Here is a 20,346-nt window from a genome sequence, read left to right on the forward strand (position 1 = left end):
GGTTGTATTTTTGTAGTGAATTTAAAAGAAAAGATTAACCTGATACTTAAGTTTGCATACTCTTTATTTCATTACAGACAAAGAAAAAAAGTACTGACCAATGGCAACACAAATCTACATATTTTACATTAACATTTCAAACCAAACACCCAAAATGGTGACATAAGTTATTTCAAATTCATGTATATTAAATGTAGACATTGAGGTGCTGCAAAAAAAATGGTATGATAGCACCTCAGAATCTCTGAATCAATACATAAAATGAAAAAAAAAAAAAAAGATTTTGAAAAGAATGGCTCAGTTAAATATCTAATTAACAGTTTTCTACATGTTCCCTAGATGTAGTCGTTCAGTGAGATTCAGCTTCATTTGTTTAGCACTGGAGCTACAAGGCCACTAAAGTTACTAAAAAGCATCAGAAATAAAATGACAGCCACATTTTTGTCATAAAATTATTACGAAAATATCTGCAAACCAACTCAAATGCATCCAGATCTTGTGATGATCCTGCAAGGTCTCAAACAATCAAAACTCTACTAACTGAACACAGTCATGGGTCGTGCGAGCATGTGAATTATTGATTGTGTCGCTCCAATCTCATGAAAAGTGGATATCAACCAAAATAAACAGAAAAAACAAATCTAATCTGTGGATCCATACTTCTGTGGAGAGTTGCAGCACAAAATCTAAAATGGCTACCTGTCACATTAAGATTCATGGTGAAATAGATACGATAGCCAGAATGCATGCTGCAAGTAGTAAGTAGTAATGCTATGGTTAACAATGTTAGCCGTGTAGCTCCAGCCCAAATTATAGAAGCTAAGTTTGAACACCAAGTCTATTTTGATAGATTGACACAACCAGGGGTAACCTGTGGAAATCTGATTTCATTCCAAACAGCTCCACTAAAAACAAACAGAAAACACATTAAGAAATCTAATCCTTACCGTCAGTTTTAGACACACCCAGTCGTGTATAATTTCATACTGTCTTAACAGCCCTCTTGAGTTTGAGTTGGTTTTCTCTTGTGTCGGTTGCTTCCATACTGCAGACATCTCATAAGCTTAAAAAAGACAACCTCGTTTCGTGATGTACAGGGAGGAAAAATGTCCCAAATGGTTGCATGTCTCTGGCTCACAAAATGATCGGAGTCCCAAACCTCCAAACTAGTGTCCTGAAGGTCCTTGCTCAGCTACAGTGCCTTCACCTTAAGAGCTGGGTTCCGGTTGCCGTACAACCTCGTCCAGTTCTGAGATGAAGTGCCTCAGGTCCTCGAGACACCTCTCGCGGATCTCACTCAGGTTCTCTTTCAGAGGGATCTGCAGGTGCTTCTCCAGACTCGGCTCCTTGGCGACCAGCATCTTCACCACCATTCCAAACGTCTCGCAGTCTTGCCGATACACCTGGGCAACAAAAAACAGCAAAGGTGGCATTGCATTACAGTCAAATGTGAAGGTGGTTGCATTTATTATCAAAAACAAAACAAAAAAAAGAGCATGCATGTACACTAGGCCTAACATCTTCAGACAGCTTCTCATTCAATATTCCTTCTGAGATGAAGAGTATTAACAGTTTGTCCCACTCTTATGCAGCACAGCTCATACTCTAGGCCGGCTTTAAGACCAATTTATGTTAAACCTACGCAGTAAACAATACGTAGGTACAACATAGACGTGAACCCTATGGCGTACCATACACTGTAGCCTTACATGCACCTCCCAGGAAATGTAGACGAACCTGGTTCAAGTTGAAGTGAGGAAATATGAACTCCTCCACACAGACTCCACAGAGACTGCAGACAGCAGCTAAATTCACTGCCAGAGATTTCCTCTGACTTTTGTTTGGAGGGGGGAACTTGCTAAAAGCAAAGTGAACACGGGGGTTTAAAGTGCTGGCTCATGTAAACCAACGGTCTGTTACAATTAGTGTCCTACTCCCTAAATATATTGCTACACCACTACACTGTGTACTAGATAGGATGGGAGAAGATATTTGTGATTCAGCCCTGGTGTTTTGGTAGTATAATTGCAGAGTGACGCAGACACACCAACGCACAAGAATATGTAGTCACTAGTATAAGTACGAGTATATGCACTCAAAACAACATACAGCACTTGTGCAAGCTACAGCGTAGGGTCTGTGTTGAGTTAATGCAGAAGCATGACCCGGTCTTCAGATGTTGAAATGAATCAGGATGCTCTGGACTACAAGAGCCTATGTTAAAGGCCAAACAAGGGCTAGACGCGTATAAATTCATCACCTGGAGAGATGGAGTTCCACTCAGTCCCTTCAAAATAAGCCTGAATGGTGTTTATAATTCAGAACTAATCTCCCCAACATCAGGAGCTCACCTCACTAATGCTCCTGTGGCCGAATGCAATGAAATCCTCAAAGAAATGTTCAGACACCTAGTGTAATGCCTTCCCAGAAGAGCATGAGCTGAAGCAACTGGAATAAGCAAGTGTCCACAGAGGAGGAATTCACAGCACAAAGAATTTGACTGGAAGAGGAATTACGTTTCACAAACGGATTGCTGATGTTGGCCAAGGATGCATACAATCAACCGCCGACACTCATCACACAATGATGTTGCTCACTAGAGTAAGCCTTTAATCTGCTGCCTAACAGCCCGAGCTCCTTAATGATGGCGGGCAGAAATGAGAGGTTTCGTTGTGTGTTTGGGTGGAACCCGTAAGCCCTGTGATCAGATGAGTCAAAGCCAGATTTCTTACAGCTGGTCTAAGCACCTTCTCCATGTCTCTGCTCACACGCCAGGCCCTGAGGACCATGGCTCTCCAGCTGAGGAACAGCACAGCAAGCAATGTCTGAGAACACAGTCCAAAAGTAAGGTGTACGGCCAGAGAAAGAATTGAATGAATAAATAAGGCTGTACTCAAATGTGCAGTGTAAACATTTTGTGGGTCTACAAGAGGTGAAATAGCTACATATTTTATATCAAATCAAAATTTGAAAGAATGCATCTGCAAAATCGCAAGAACTTCCAAACAGTGTTCAAACTAAAGCCATATTCTCTTGGTCGTCTTCCATATAAGAACAGGCCTAGGCTTTCGTTAATAGAAAATAATTACAATTAAAATTGCAGTATTGGTTTGAAAGATCACAATTAGGCCGATCTTTCACAAATTGTTCGACCCTTTGAGCAGAAATGGGATACAATATACAAAGAATCTGATTCATTTAGTGTATAAACACCAGTAACCATGAATGGTTCATTAGCTAATAATGAGCCCAACATCTCTACACTTCTAGCTTGGCTTCCGCCATGTTTTAACAGTAGTACAGAAAGGACAAACCAAGCCCTGAATCTAGAGAGTTTTTCACATTTTACTTTGAAGCAGCAGTCTGGAAAGTGAAGAGTGAGGGAGGGGTTTTCAGCTGGTTTCAATCTGAACCTCATCACCGGGTTCCTCTGAATCTTTTGGATATTTGCATATGTTTATAAATTAGCACTCGCATGTAACATGTTCCCTGCATACGAATCAAATCCCTCAGGATCAGATGCTGTTATCTTTCTAGTGCCATTCCAACACTGCTGCAGCAAATCCAGCAGTACACTTCATACAAGCCATTATACCTGTTCCTCAGATGACATCTGTATGAAGAATGAAGGACTTCCAACCTGATGTGTAAGTTCTTAATGATCTCTTGACTGTCCATCCGTCAATTTCCAAATTCCAAATGGGACTCTGCAGAAGAGGTCTGCAAAGCCGGACCTTGGATCCTGGTTCCAGATCATTATTTTAAAATGGTCGGTTGGTATGACACTCTAGTTGCAACTGCTATTATACCTGACAAGTTTTTACCTTATACCAGCCAGCAACTGTAAAGTACCGGCCTGGAACCTGAGCCGGATTTGAAATCCTCTGCTCTACAGACTCAGAAGAAAATGTTAGAATCAGATTTTCTGTATTATTGCAAAGATATTAAAACAAACCCATAACATAAACATCACATTTGACTAGTGGGCCAATATGACCCTTGAAGATTAAACTCACATTAGAAAACAGAACATGAACATGTCAAAAGGCTGTGTCCACCAAACTTTTTAAAAGTGTACCCTAATGCAATGTCAAGAATTTGGTGATAGCCAATAATCAAGTAAACATTTGTCAGTTTGCAATGATGTCACAAACGTGCTGTGTAGAAACCTATTTATATATTTTTTTCTGCAAAAACTTTAAAACTTCAGCTTCCACTGAGAAAAGAATATAAGTGCATTCATGCCAAAAAGATGATACAGCAGGGAGTAGGACATTCAGATTTTGATCTGAACCACATTCCAGACACTGCCTACTCTATGAATAACTTGCACATACACATTCTCTCACAATAGAAAAGCAGTGACCACTCCTAATGATGCTGACCGGAATGATCCAAAGGCTCTGCATATCCTGTCTTTGGCTGATAGAGGAATGAGGTAACCTGTTTCCAGTAAATGAGTCGGTCCCACACACTGCGCTGAGAATGTTACTGTGGAAGGTAATTAAGCGGTATTCCGAGTGGTTCCTGTAGAGAGAGTGGTCCTGTTCTGAGAGTGGCTCTGTCAGAACGTTCCAGACCTGAATGGTTTGGACAGATACAGGAAGCTCAGGAGCCCAAGGCAGCGCAGGAACACACACTGCTCTTACACAGTCACACTGGAGGAATGCATCCAGCCAGGAACAGCCTATTAACCCTATGAGCACTGCTGCTAAGGCCCTCGTGCTGTTTTTAGAGGTTAATCAACTCATTTTATATACATATATATATACATATATATATATATATATATATATATATATATATATATATATATATGTGTGTGTGTGTATGTATGTATGTGTGTGTGAAACTATAGATATAACATTTATTTTGTGAAATACTCCACAGTAATTTATGATATTAATGGTATTATGGTAAGTGATTTCCTCAAGCTCTTACTGTATGAGAAAAAGAGAATTTAAAATATGCATCTTCGAACCTGCCACTAATAATAGATTAAAAGTATTACATTTGAATGCTAAACCAGAAACAACTGGTTAATCATAAGTCTTAAATGCCAAACGTGACAATTTACTCATTATACTACATTAACAGTTCAGCTGCAGCCTATCGCTGCTGCTTCAGTACTTTGTGAATTGTCATGAGAACCCTATTAAATCTTTCTGCAGAGGGCTTTGAATTTGAAACGGTGGATACAAGGATATGAGAGAAGAGAGGAGGGTAAAGTAGCTAATGTTAATTTGGATAGGTTTTACTTTCGAAATTAACATTTCAGAAGTAACGTAAAGCCTGTTGCACACGAGTGGCGCTGCTCTGCGTCCAAATATTCAGACCTCCCACTGGCATTGCGTCTGCATGACTCGGAGCTCGGATTAATATGGCGTCAAAATATGTTCAGAGAACCAAACAACAGAATCCATAACCAATAAATGTCATTTTATAATTGAGAAAACTGTAATATTCAGAGTTATAAAAAAAGGTCTATAAACAGAATATTTCTGTATATAATCGTCTATGTTGAGTTTAATATTCTTGAAGAACACGTTTTCGCTTCTCTCAGTCTTGCTTTCACCTCCAGAAGTTTCTCGCTTTCGATTTTTGACAAAGGGCGGGATCGAGACAGTCATTGGCTGCTGAAGTTAAGCCCCGCCCACCCAGCTGATTCTGCACACCACGTTACGTCAGCGAGACGGCGGCAATCTTACCCTGATTGGAAAAAACAGACCGGCAAGACAAATCAAAATTTTTTAACGATTATGTCTTTTAGTAACGCACAGTTCGTCATAAAGACTTAGAGTCATTTTACAACAGGTTTATGACGTGCAGAATCTGCTGGGATGGGCGGGGCTTATCTTTAGCAGCCAATGACTGTTTAGATCCCGACACCGTCAAAAGAGAGAAATGTCTGGAGGCGAAAGCGAGACTAAGAGAAGTACAACCGGGAAAAGGTGGAAAGAAAGCGAAAACACCTATTTTGACGCCATATATTAATTCCTTAGTATGCCACAACACTCCACGTAGCCTTCTGACAGTGCTACATTAATTAAAAGCTACACTGAGAGCACAGAAATCCGCAGTCTCATGTGACTGGAAATTTACACGGAGAAAAGCAGCCAGTCTTTTGGTAAACAAACACTAAGGCCGTTACCTAAAGTAACGTTATCCTATCCCTGTACAGCTCGGATTTTTGAGATCCAAAACAGCTAGTTTGAGAAGAGGTAGTAAACTAATAGCAAATGTGATAAGTGATGCTGAACATTGTATTTCATTTATTTTATTTTATGGGGGAGAGTTGGCTCTCGCCACTGCTGAAAAAAATATCATACTGGGAACACTGCATATATTAAAAAGCAGTACGATATTACATTCTTACATTATGTAGTGTGCCAAGAGCTGTCTAAGTCAGCACAGGGGCGGGCAAACTAGGCCCCACAGAAACAAAATTTTTAACTCTCACCCAGACAATCATGACTTGACTTGGACTCTCATGAAACAACACATGAAACTCTCTGGTTTCCAGTAGATAACTCTATCCCCTCAGGCATCTGACAGGGGTTTGTGAAGTGATTTGAGCGCCAAGGTAGTGTTACAGTATCACAATGTCATCGACATACAGAAGAAAAGCCCTCTTCTCTGTGAGCAAAGTGTTCACTCAACAGGCTTCCTCACTGGGGGAAGCCAGTACAGCTGTTCTGGATCTGTGTAGCACGGCCAAACTCAGGCACTCATCACAGCATGCATGACTGTATAAGAGCTAGGATTCATTAATTATTTTCGCTTATGACCACTTATGACCATACTTTCAATATAAAGTATCACTTGATACTGAGTCATTTAATTTAAACTAATACATGTTCTTTAAGTGTTTGCCTAAAGTGGCACTTTCTGATGTTACATTGGCTTTAAATGAGAATTGTATAGTGTGCTTAATATTGTCTTGAATCCTGGATTTAAATTGCTGCAGTAAAACCGACTCTCAGCTTTTAACATGCTTTAAATGCTAATGCTGTTTTCAAACCAGTCCTGATTTGTGTGTAATGCATTACAGGTCTTTTACAGTTTTGGTTGGTCTTTGTGGGAAAAGACTTTTTAAAATGTAGAACAACCTTTGTTAGAACTGTCAAATTCTGTTCTGGCCGCAATTAATTTTGATACACATCAAGGCTCTGTTTTGGGCCCCATTATTTTCCTGTAGATAAAAGAATTTTGTACTTTCAATTTAATAGTCTCAAGAATATTAAATACCAGATATTCAACATCCTCTACCTGTTAAATGAAGAAAATTTGACTTAAATATTCCAGAATAGCTGATGAATTCTGGCCACTTTCTGTATCTTTGACTCTACTCAGAAAAGTGACATGCTATGAAGTGGTGAGAAAGAACTTCTTGTCACCATTTAAAGACAAGTTTTTACATCACAATGTTTTTAAGATTCAGAAAACCATTTATTTGCTTAAGTGCATCCAGACGTAGGACATGTGCTGGTCTCAAGCCTATGTACAAACCCTCCTGTGCTTAACCACAGACAGATAAACTCTTCAGATATGCTGGAGTTACAGTAGATGTTTACTGTACATTCACTTTAATCAACATGTAACAGCATCTATTCTGGTGCTGATAATCAAAACAATGAGCTTTTCCAAGGGGCAAAATAGATTAAAAGGGAACTCTCTGGAGACATAAACAAGTAGACCAAAGTTGAGGAGCTCTTAACAATTGAGAAGGGTCTTCTGAGAGTGCATTGTACTTTCACGCACGTCCTGTAACCCCACACCCGTTACCCAATCAAGCAGGAAAGTTCTACTTTGCCGTAGGTATGTGCTTTCTACATGTCTTTTTTCTGCTTAGCCTTTCATCTATGTCCTAATTTGCTGGGTAGAAATCATGGAGACACAGAGGGAGCAAATACGAGAAAGGCAGATATGCAAACACACACTGATAAACAGTCTCATCAAGGCCAAACTCCACACCCACTTCATGATTACAGTGAGTCTTCCTCCTCGAAACAACAGGAGAACAGAGGCCAGATCACAGAAATCTCTGCACAACAGACGGCGTGGGGGCAGCTCTGGGGCTGCCACGCTTCAGGATTTAATCCTCTTCGTCAGGATAGGTTATGGGGCACAAAGTAACAGGACGTTGCATAAGAAACAGGTTAAATAAGCAATCTATAAAGGAAACCTGAGAAGATAGCATCTCACAGTCAGGATATCTAGACCATGCAGCTTGGAACACACATTCCCATTCTGTGATGAAATGAAATAAAATAAAAGCCAAACAACAACACTTTCTAACACATTTGACCTTAGAAACAGGGCCTGTGAATGGAACATTTAGCAGAAAAGTAAATGCCATGTAACAGCGAGGAAGCAGATAAAGGCTCAATGGCCTCTGGTTAATTGTATAGAACTCAATCATTTCCTCTGCTATTTTTGCTTCAGCGCTGACTCTCACATTTTCAAATCAGATATAAACCTGTTTTAAAATCCCAGCAATCAAATATGGCCGGTTCTTCTAAGAGAAATGAGATTTTGCCCTAGATGCAGTTCCTCTATAATCATGGACTGGAAAAAATATTACAAATATGATTTCCCAATTACTTTGCACCATTTGCTTGAGCTGAGGGTTAAAGCTGGCTCACAAGAGCATCTGATTTGACCCATCAAAATGTTAACCCCATTACATACCACTCACCCCATGAGAGAATATATTTTAATACTATAATGAATTATTCAATTCTTACTCTCCTTTTAAAGTGCATTTTAAAGAAAGTTATTGATAAATTATAATGTTAAAAAAAACAACTTAAGACAATCTTGTTTTGTCTCTTTATCCTTCAGACCACCACACACACACACCTTTTTACACACACACACACAACAAAAACAAACAAAAAACTGATGACCTACAACTCTAAATCAACTGATCGTAAATTGAACCATTTGTGAAAACTAAGCAACAGCTTGGGGAAATAGTTTTAGTATTCCTTGATTTAATGGCCATGGGGGTCTATGACCCTGCATTCAAAATATGCTATAAATGCAACACAGAGGGAGACATTATCTTTCAAATTATCAGCAGTTTTCACACATTTCTGCTCTTACTTTAAAACTGAAAAGACTGATCCTTTATACTGAGATAAGTAAACAAAAAAGAGTTAAAACCAAGAAACAAAAGAGTGAAATGTAGCACATTTTTGTGGACGGGGGCGAAAAAGACTGATGTAGATGAAGGTTCTTGATTGTTTATATATTCACTGCAAGCCAGCTTAGGTATTTGTCCAAAAAAAGGAAAGAAAAAAAGACTGGTGGTAGTGGCACAAAGTGTAGATATGGCTTTCAGATGGCTAGACTAGATATAGGTCAAATCTAAACATGTGGTGGCCATTCACTAACCAGAGAAACCGTACAGTGTCCATTATAAAACCACACATGGCAAGTTATAAACACAAAACATGAAATAACAGGCTCAGTCCTGACAAGCATTCACACACCATCTCTAAACTAGGGGGTAAACCCAAACAGGCTTCAAGTTATCACAAGTGAAAAAAAAATCCTACACCAAAACCAGAAAACAGAGATTTAAGTTCCATGTGGGCATTCCTTTTGAGCATCAACTGATCCAGAAAAAGATGGAAAAAAAAAAAGTACTATCTTTCATATTGTTCAGGAATTATCTCAATTATTCCATGAAAATGCAAAAACACATAAAGCCAGGTTTTGAGTTTAAATGTTATTATTTAGTTTTGCGATAGAGGTACAAGACTAACTAACTAGATTGTCCTAAATCTACACCAGAATAATAATAAAAAGTTACTTGGGTAAATAACTCAAGTAAATGTCGCTGTAGCTGATGGGAAAAAAACGTCTTGTGAAGAACAACAAAAGTAGTAGCAGAAACATAACATCTTTCAGAAAAGCAGAGCTTTTTAGTCCATCCATCATCTACCAGCATAGCAACTAAAATGTATTCTATGGTTCTCTTGGTCTATAAAAACAAGGGGTGTGACCAAACTTAAGGCATAAATGCCTTCATCAAGTCAATATCAATCAGATTTAACTGAGTTGCATTCGATGGTAATAAAAGTCACTCCATGCTAATGTATAAAATGTAAAATGTTTCATTAATATACTCTAGGAGAAGTGAAATTAATACAATGCAAGCACACAAAAATTATAATTACATGCACTTGGGTAACTGTAATTACTATATAGCTCTGGAGATATGTAACAGCATGTTGTCATCAACTGTGCAAACTCTTTCTAAATTACTACATTTCTGATTCTCTATGGTATACTGCATACTGATGAAATTGAACAGAAGTACATCATCTACCTACAAATAGCAGGAGCAGCTCTGAACTCAGGACCTGGGCCCATTCTGTTGAGCGAAGTGCGTGAACTGACCTATGAGCAAACTTGGCACAGCAGAAAGTTTTAAAATGTTTAACGGTTAAAACTCAGACCCTCATATTTTCCTTTAAGGAGTCTGATCTGTTTTTAAATACTTGAGTTCCTGCAGTGTCAGCAGCTCCTGGACTGAGTTTTAGGACTGGTGCTCTACAGGAGGGCTGAAGCTTTGCTCCTCAGCAAAGTATGCCCCTCATTTCATGAGAGCAATAAAAAAAATATTTCAGGACAGCACAGCTAAGAGGGCATGGGCGTAACTATAATGATCCAGAGCAGGCACAGCCACCACCCCTGCCCTCACTTCCCTTCCCCTTTTCATTTCATTTGGAATGGCAGGGTGTGGGGCAAACGTGCAGGGAAAAGCACATACATGTGACATTCATTAGAGGTAAATCCGGTAAAGGCCAGGGGAAAGTGAAAAAGGAAGAGGAGTTGGGAGGGGAAAAAAATAACCTCAAAACATCTACAGGACACCATGCTGAAGAGTTTAGTGCAGTAAACCTATTAGTTCCCTGCTTAGTTCTAATCCACACTAATGAGATCATACTGGATGCATAGTTTCCTAAAAAGGTTGTGTATAGATTAATTCTGGATTCCTGCAGTAAATAATAAAAAAACTGATATTATATATGATTTATTTTTTTTATAGAAAGGGCTGTTAATGTAGTAAAAAGTTTAAAATCCAGTAGTTACTCGCTATGATCGGTACAATGAAAATCACGCTGCTAAATAAACCCATTTTCAAATCTTGTTTGTGTGACGTCACTAAAAGGACAGCATCTGTTCAGCCTAGTGCTGCTTTCAACAGATCAGTGATGTTTTATAAGATTTTAACCTTTTTCAACATAGATCACTTTTCAATAAGACACAGTACAGGGCCAATCATAACAGAGGTCACTTACATAGAGCAATTTTAAAACAATATAGGTTGGTGAACATAATTAAAATGAATTATAATAATAAATTATCATTTGCATTTATAGAGTGCCTTTCAAATACCCAAGGTCATTTCACAAAAAGAGGGGTGGGGGGGCAACTACTTTAGAACAGAGGACACAACAAGCGGAACTGAGAGAAAAGTTTGCTTTTTAGCTTTATAAAAAGAAAATTAAGAGCAGATGCTAAGACTTTGCCATAACGCTGAATGATCTACCACCAACAGTAACTAATCTGAATTTAATATCTACAATTTCCTCCAGGATCAGTAAAGTGTTATCTCGTTAGGTACAGACAAAAGACCACTACTGGAAGAAGTTCAGAGAGATAGACTGGTTCCAGAGCATGTTTAGATCTGTATGTCAGCAAGAGAACTTTAAACTGAATGCGGAGCAGGACGGGTAGCTGGTGAGGCTGAGAGTTGAGGTGTTATTAGTTGATTTTTAGAATGAGAAAGAACTCTTGTAGCAGAGTTCTTAATGTACCATAGGGGGCATATGATTTGTTAGAAAGGCCCGTGAAAAGGCAGATGCAGCAGTCTAAATGGTATGAGATGAGTCAAAATGCACCCACAGATAACAAACCACTGGAGATGATTTTACAGCCCAACCATCCTACTATTTTGTGTTCATGAACCTACACAAAGGTAAGAAGCAGACCTCTAGTGGAAAAACAACACTACAGAAAATGTAAAAACTGGGAGTATGAACCATTTCACATGTGACTGCAGTATAAGCCAAACCTTTTCAATCTCCCGTGCTTTGGCTGCGATGGCTTGAGACCGGCGCTCATGGAAGTCATCTGTAACAGTGGGGCCTTCTTCTGTAGCAGCCAAAGGTTCTTCTGTCAGACCCTCCATCACAGGTATCTCTTCCTGCACACCACACAGAGCTTTGTCAGCTTGGACAGTTCACAGAGACAGAACAAATAACTGTATACACACATTCTCATTTACAGATATGAGCTTCAAAAAGGAGTTAATAAAGGTGTTCTGCTTTTACACTTGAAATTTGAATGTTTACATGTGTGGTTTAAGAAACAGAATGAGATGTTGGAATGATTTTCATTTTAAGACGTTTAGAAAAATATATCCATTCAATTTATTCCACCTACATGAAATATTCTGACTTCCAGTAAACACTCAAAGAAGGTGTATCAGAACAGTTTATATTTAGTTAATTCATGATGATCATATGCTCCTAAGTGCTATCTACAATCACATTAAAAAAAAAAAGAGATGAGCACTGAGGAGAGTCGGTTCAAAACACCAAGGCAGGAGATTTGAAAATGCCAAAGAAAGCCATCCTACTCCCCAGAAACAGTCCCAAGTAATGGAAAAAACAGTCAAACCATATTACACAATATAGGAGTAACAGTGTGGAAAAACAGGGCCAAAAGGGACCACTGGAGATGCTTCTTTGCTCAGGCTATGAGCAGAGGGCCAGAACATTGCTCATTAAACAAACACAGAGCTGGGGGTTTACATAGCTGGAACAAAGCCACATTTGCCTCCTTGTGTCCACCACAAGCCAGAAAAACGGAACAAAACAACTGGAGCTATCCTTAAAATACACACAGTTCCTTATTTACCATCCAATTATTCTGTACTACATTTGTCTTGACAGCACATTAGCCGGCGGATTCAGTGCATGAGCTGTTCACAACTATATATTACAAGGCTGAGATAGACTCAAATATGGCTAAGAAAACAGCCTGATCAAGACTAAATATTCCACAGAAAATGTCTTCTTCCAGAATTGTATATTTTCTTAATGTAAAACTACAGAATATAGAAGTGACTGCTCAGGTATTTACTCTGACATAAGGCCTGTCACAATAATAAATGTTTTGTGGTTGATATATTGTCCCAGAAATAATTGTGATGAACAATATTATTGTCATTTTAAGATAAGCGCATGATAATGCAATTTAAACCTTTTTAATACCCTGCACGAATAAGCCATAAATGAGTTTTTTAAACAATGTTTTAAACAAAGAATAGAGAGGCCAGAGAAAACCAGGGAACATGTCAGCAAAATTTGAGGAAATTTCATATGTTGCATGATAAGTCAATAATGTAATTATTGTGGAATTATTGACCTAATTGACATTAGGATTGCATTAACACCTCAAAATCCCAAGCTTTTTCCATAGTAAAGCTTATTATACAGCAACTGCAGGGACTACAAAGGAAACTGATGACACTACCCTTAGGTTATAAAAGTGTGTAATAACTAACGTGGGACTAATTAATCAAGCAATTAATTAAAAATCACGTTCTTCTAACTAGCTCACAAGACAACAAAAATAATCTAAACTCAATCATAATAAAACATCTCTTCACCTTTCAAACTGGAGTACTGGGTGACATTAGATAATCTTTCAACTGAAAATGAGTAACTGGGATTATATATATATAGGATGTAGGATGCAATAAGCCTGGATAAGGATGTAATTTTCGAGGTTAAATGAGGACCTTTTACTACAGAAGGGATATTCAAATCCATGAAATGATTCTGATGTCTTATACGCAGTTGCCCCACTATAACTGGATAATAAAAGAGTATGCCCACCCCATGACTAATTCAACCACAAAGGTACTCTGTGGTAATGTATTAAAACATATCCTCCACAGATATTTATGACTGGTGTGAGGTATGTTTGCTGGTGAGTGAACAAGTGTCGAGTAGTTCCAGTCTATATCTTCTTTGTTCTACAAACAATGAATCTCAAAAAGCAAGAGTGTTTGTTGAACCCACGAGGCCGCACATTAGGAGAGGTTTACACTGGGCCTGGCCTTTTCATCTTCACTATGAGGTTATGGGTTATGCCCTGGGAGAACCCTCATGTGGAGAGATCAAAAGATCAGAGAGGGTGAACAGTGTGTGTGTTTCGGGAGGCTGCAGATAATGCTATTTGTTTTGCTATATGGCACACATTACAAAGAGTTTACCCATTGTTGGCAAGCTAACAGGAAAAAAAATTCAAATGGCTTTGCAGCCCTAGCATCAACATTTAACCTGAACTTGAGGCAAAGTAAAATAACATGAATGTGACATTAAAACAAATTCATCACTCACAGTGGTGACGATATGTTTTTATATCACTGCCATTGCAGTACACTCCAGAAGAAAGGAAGAGAAGAAAAGGCAGAGAGAAAATAAATTCAGTCCGAGCTGTGAGAAGTCCCTGGAGTGGGACCAGAGTGCTTTGTGCCTTTGATAAGATCGGATGATAAAGCCAGAGAGTCTGAGTTAATGGATTTTTCCCTCTCTTCGCAGCTTCAATGCGGCTTGGGTGGCCTGACTGTCCTTCCAGCTCTCCATTTCGCATTCTCCTGAGTTTAGTGTGTGAACTCTGCTTATGACGAGGCCAAACACAGAACAGACAGTTGGCTTTTCATAGACAGAGGGAGTACATTGTAAAATCGGTGTCAAATATATGGAATATGTCCATGGAATATATCTCAGTGTGAGCAAATGGCTTTTTTTGATTAAAAATTGACTATTGAAGCAAAAAGCTGGCAGTTTTTTTGACATCAGTCACAATTTGAGGCAAAGGACAGTTATTTTTGAGAAGCCAGCTCACATTACAGGATTGAAGTGGCCCAAATCTGATTTTCTGCCAAAATGTCACCGATTTGGGCTCATATCCTTCTCTGTAATATTGGTATTAGGTTGCATTTGAGTTTTTTTTTAACTGTCACCAACACACCAGCACACACTAAAGCAATTCAAAACCAAATCACTGCATCTGTTTCTGTTTGGTTTTGCCACTGAACATTGCCAGTTGGGCTCCTTAAAAGTCCTTAAATACACTAATATATATACTGGGCTGTTTATGTAGTGATCCACTACAACCACTTATATTGCTTTATTCCAAGGTGGTATTAAAACAACACTAGGTATGGTTTGCTATTCTGATTAAGAGCACCCCCTACAGTTACAGTGTATAATTCACATTTACAGCACTGTCCTGAATCCTCCTCCAGAAGTTACATATTGCAGTTTCAGCAGTGCTGAGCCTGGAGTAGCAGCATCAGAGGCTGTATTTTCCCTTTTACAGGTCAGTGGGTCATCACAATGGTTCTGAAGCTGTAATTTTAAGGTAAAAATATTACCTATTAGGGGTGGGCAATATGACCCTAAAATAATATGATATTTCAGGGTATTTCTGGCGATAACAATACAATTCAGAAGAAAAAACTAATAAATGTGAAAACATTTGCTTATTTTGTAAACAACCGTAAATTACCAAGATGATATTGTATAAAAATATTTAGAATATTGATATTTTATTTCCAAACCACCTCCACACGACTGAAGTCACTTGTCTTTTGGAGCAAATTTTAAATTCAGAGGAAATTTTCCATCTTACAGGACAATCATCACAATTTGTAGCACATATACTCTGTAACACAATTGGATTAATTGAATAAAGTTTGATTTTAGTGAGCAGTGGATTAAAGATTACCGAGTCATTGAATCTTGCACCAGTAGTAAGTCCCAACCTTGTCAAGTTGAGATAAGGGAAATAATGGGATTAGAGGCTAAAGAGGAAAAATACGACTACTAATGTCAACAAAAAATTTATGTTGATACTATTTTCAATTTACATGATGTTGTACACTGAACAATCACTGGATTAGAAACACCTACCTTGTATCTAGACTCACTGTCCATTTTATTAGCTCCACTGACCATACAGGAGTAAATTAGTTCTACAATTGACTGTAGTCCACCTGTTTCTCTACATACTCCCCACACTGCCACCACAGAGCAGCAATGATTTGGGTGGTGGGTCATTCTCAGCGCAGTGACACTGACATGGTGGTGGGGTGTTTGTGTATCTTGTGCTGGTACGAGTGAATCAGACACAGCAGGACTGCTGGAGAATTTAAAGCCCTCCGTGTCATTTTAGACTGAGAATTGTTCACCAACCGAAAATATCCAGCTTCCAGCAGCATCCTGCATCCATTGATAAAGGACTAGAAGACGACCGACACAAAACTGTGCAGCAACAGATGAGTTAATGTCTCTGACTTTACATCTACAAGGTGGACCAACGAGGTAGAAGTGTCTAACAGAGTGGGCAGTGAGGGGACACAGTGTTTAAAAACTCCAGTAACACTGCTGTGTCTAATCCACTCATACCAGTGCAACACACACTAACACAATAAGTATGTGAATGAAACTATTGTGTTCAAATACTGTTTGAACTATCTTCCTAAATCTAAGCTGTAACATCTTGAATAAGAACATGATGCCTGAAAATGATGTACTGGTTAGACCCTATATGTGTGTATCATGTATTCCTTGACGTCACTTACCTTGGAGGCTGACACAGAGCTGTGGGGTGATCCATCTCGGGAGGCACTCACTGAGGGGCCTGGGGCTCTTTCTCTGTCTATGCAAGATCAAAGAAAAGGAAAAAGGAAAATAGGATGAGAGAAAAGGATGAGGCAGCAGAAGGAGCACTTGCTAACAATGCTGCTTTAGTTTGGACATGCATCAGAAATCCTCCAGAACAGCAGTTTGTAGGGTCATCCTTGACTCAGTGGGTGCTATAAACGTTTGCACGTGTTGAGGCGGATGCTGGAGGGCCTGAGGGCTGCAGAAGCAGATGGTTCTCTTCATGACGAGCACAGAGCTGTCCTGCAGGCACACAAAGCCTAGACACAGCCCACACTTCACTATAAAACACTGAAAACCAAAGTAAACTTTTAGGACTATTTCAAGAATTTTATAGAACTGGAACTGATCTGGCATTAGTTAACAGGGTATAGTTACATGAAAAAGAGGGAGATGATTGTAGACAAGTAATCTTACTCAATGTAAAGAGAGAGTGGAAATTCTGATCTCTAATTCAGTTCACAATTATGGAAGGCAATAACAAAAAATGATTTTCATATCAATAATCACACATTCATTGCTCATAGAAGCAAGCAGATTATGTCTGTGTACCAAGTATTCTAAACTTCAGATGATACCAAATAACCATTTGTGGCTGCCCTACTTGAAAACTTGAAATAATCATTCATTTATACAATTTACATAGCATTGCAAGAGGATAACAATATATTATAGGTTACATATTAAATACAGACTTGTAAGAACGAATGTCTTACAGACTTATTTTAGATTAGCTCACTTTTGGTGCAGTGGCCTGGCATATGGTGGGCACTCACTGCATTTCTAAATTAGCAATCCATTTCATGAGAGGTCAATTACTACATTTCATTACAGAGATTCATTACTGAACATGCCTGTCCCACAACCATCCATCCTCAATGTGTCAAACCTCGACACACAATGTGAGCTGGGAAGCGTTTCACAATTCTAGCAACTAATGAAACTGTTGTCTATTGGCACTTTTCCACTGCATGGTACCTACTCTACTTGGTTAGTTGGTTTCCCAATAGAACCCAAAAAATAGCAGACATTGCAAAACACTGTCTCTAAAATGAAATGCAGGCTTTGGAAACCACTACATTGGTGGCAGTAACATGAAATGTTGTTTACTTGTCATGTATTTGCATGCTGTTTTAGGTTTTTGGGACTGAACACAGCCCTGTGGACCAGTTTAGACACATCAGCAGAGTTTTTTTTTTTCCCTCGTTGCACCTTCTGGCTCTTGCTGGACTCTTTTGTCGGACACTTATCCAAGGATTGGTTGAATCTCTTCAAAAAGCCACAACATTATTTTATGAGCTGCTGTTGTTAGTCAGATAAAAACAAATGTTATCTCTACTAAAGATTGGAGATTTTGCAGATGTGTAGTTTATGATGGGGATCTGCATTGCGTTTGTGATTAACAAGTCTCTCTGGACAGTCAGTGCTCTACAAGGTCACGTTAAATGTCACGTTAAATCCTTACTAAAAAAGTACACGGTTCTAGGTACCAGGTACCAGATTTCCCTAATGGAAACGCAAAAAAAAACACATCTGAGCCCAGCCGAGTCAAGTAGGTACCATGCAGTGGAAAAACGACATGTAAAGCTTATCTTTATCCAAGGAAAATGTAATGCAGAAATAAAAGAGATAAACATTCTATTAAGCAAACATCCAGAGAATGAAAATGACGTTGGCAGCTATAACCTGGTTTCCATAAATACTAAAATTTTACAACAGCAACCATTAAAATAAAATTCTAAATTTAACTCCTGCACACAACACTGAACAGAATAAATCAGTGCAGCAGGCTGATTAGTGACATTCTCCCAATCTGCTTACTGTATGATGTGTGACATTTCTCATACACAGGAATACAGCCTCTAAACAGTGGAACAGTGCATTCATGGGGGTTTACATTGCCTGAGACGTAAGTGTAATTCTGCTTATTAAGCCAGTAATATGAAAAGTGGGATCCATTTACATACTAAAACCCTGTAAAATTAGTATTCAAGTAAGTGTCCTGTATTTGGAATGATCAGAATTACAATCCAAGGTTAAGATTCCATTTTGAACAGGAACCTGCAATTCAGTGTAATCTATATTATCATTAACACTCACCTCACAAGTTTAGAAATGTAATCAAATATCACACATTTCATAAAATGGCTGTAGAAGAGTTGGACATTAATATGAAGAAACCAAACACTGTATCTGACTAGTACTCTGGCACAGTACTTTAACCATTCAGCCCTCAAGCCAGAAAAAGAAGATATTTTGGTCTTGTTGGACAAAAGCCATTAAATTTAAAAACTGGTCTGGTAAGTAAAATTTAAATTGCAGTTGCAATACTGGTCTGAAAAACCTCAGGTTACATTATGACATGTTTAACTCACCTGCACTTCTACTAGGGCCAAATGGTTCTTCAAACCCTAAAACAATACAAGAAAATACAATTTTAGTATCAAACTGAACAGACAGAATAAACTTCAGATTTAGATTTAGCACACCTTATTAAATCTATTACAGCTGTCTTATTTAACACATACAAGGCACAGTCTGGCTTGCCTCTGGACACCAACACTGACATGCAGAGTATCACATCACCCCTTAACAGCCATGAGGAAGAGAAAAATTCAGTCAGAATTTAAAGAATATTATAAATGCACTTCTGAAGAGTAAAGTCAGATCACCATGTCTGTTAAGTTTGATGTTTGATTCTGGTTAAAAGGCATTACAAAACAGCATACATATTAGAGATAATACGCTCTACAAAAGCTTGCTCTCTCTCTGAAACAAGTCATGAACTATAATGTATAATGGTGTAACAGAGGTAGTGGACAAGAAGAACTCAAACGTTCAAAAAGAATCCCAAGTTTATCACACTGACAATATAATGCTATATATACACACCATATTGCCAAATGTTATCCTAAATGTACTGTATGTAACCAAGTCACACTTGATAACACAGTTCCACTGCTAAACCGCCCAACACTTCGGGCTGTGCTCCGCACTAGGCTTGGCATAGAGTATCCCATTTCATTTCAGGAATTTTTGCATTTTTTGCAGACTATAAGCAATCAATTTTGTGAATTTCCTTTGATGTGTTAGTTATATCGAACCTGTGATTTAGCTGTTAAATGTACATGCAAACGGCCTAGAAATGCATTCCTGAACAGAGACACAATTTTGAAAGGAAAATGTAGTGTAGTTTAGGCTTAATCCATGTCTGGGAAAACCAATTGCTTGAGTGTGATGTGAGCACTCTGGAACAGGGTCCTTCCATACTAGTTTAACCTTATTAAAATCTATCTTTTGTTGTAGTAGTCTTAAGTGTATGTTGCATGGATGTATAGGTATGTATGAATGGATGTGTGTGCATGGGCGTATATGTATATATAAACATATACACATCCTTATGCATAGTGTTTTTATGTAGACTATATTCTTTATTTATTTAATATATTCATATTTTTCTTTCTAATATTTTCTGCTTATATTCTTTTTTTTTTGGTTAGAGAGACACTATATTTTGATTCTTGCATTTTTCATTCTCATAAAACCTGACTGTAATAGGTTTAGCAAAAATATCAGCTCCAATGTC

General features: G+C 38.4%; 1 protein-coding gene across 2 annotated transcripts in view; it reads right to left on the minus strand.

The window, feature by feature from the left end:
• Positions 1-46: 46 nt before the first annotated feature.
• pphln1 (periphilin 1) overlaps positions 47-20,346 on the minus strand; it is a 38,400-nt gene continuing 18,100 nt past the window's right edge. For both annotated transcript variants that reach the window (XM_066668913.1, XM_066668912.1), the window contains exons 8-11: positions 19,136-19,171; positions 16,679-16,755; positions 12,092-12,223; positions 47-1,403 (exon numbers count right to left, since the gene is read on the minus strand). In XM_066668913.1, the coding sequence (XP_066525010.1) occupies positions 1,209-1,403; positions 12,092-12,223; positions 16,679-16,755; positions 19,136-19,171 (440 nt within the window). In that variant the 3' untranslated portion in view covers positions 47-1,208. The remainder of the gene's footprint in view (positions 1,404-12,091; positions 12,224-16,678; positions 16,756-19,135; positions 19,172-20,346) is intronic.

This window comes from Hoplias malabaricus, chromosome 4 (genome assembly GCF_029633855.1).
Source record: "Hoplias malabaricus isolate fHopMal1 chromosome 4, fHopMal1.hap1, whole genome shotgun sequence".
NCBI classification, from domain to species: domain Eukaryota; kingdom Metazoa; phylum Chordata; class Actinopteri; order Characiformes; family Erythrinidae; genus Hoplias; species Hoplias malabaricus.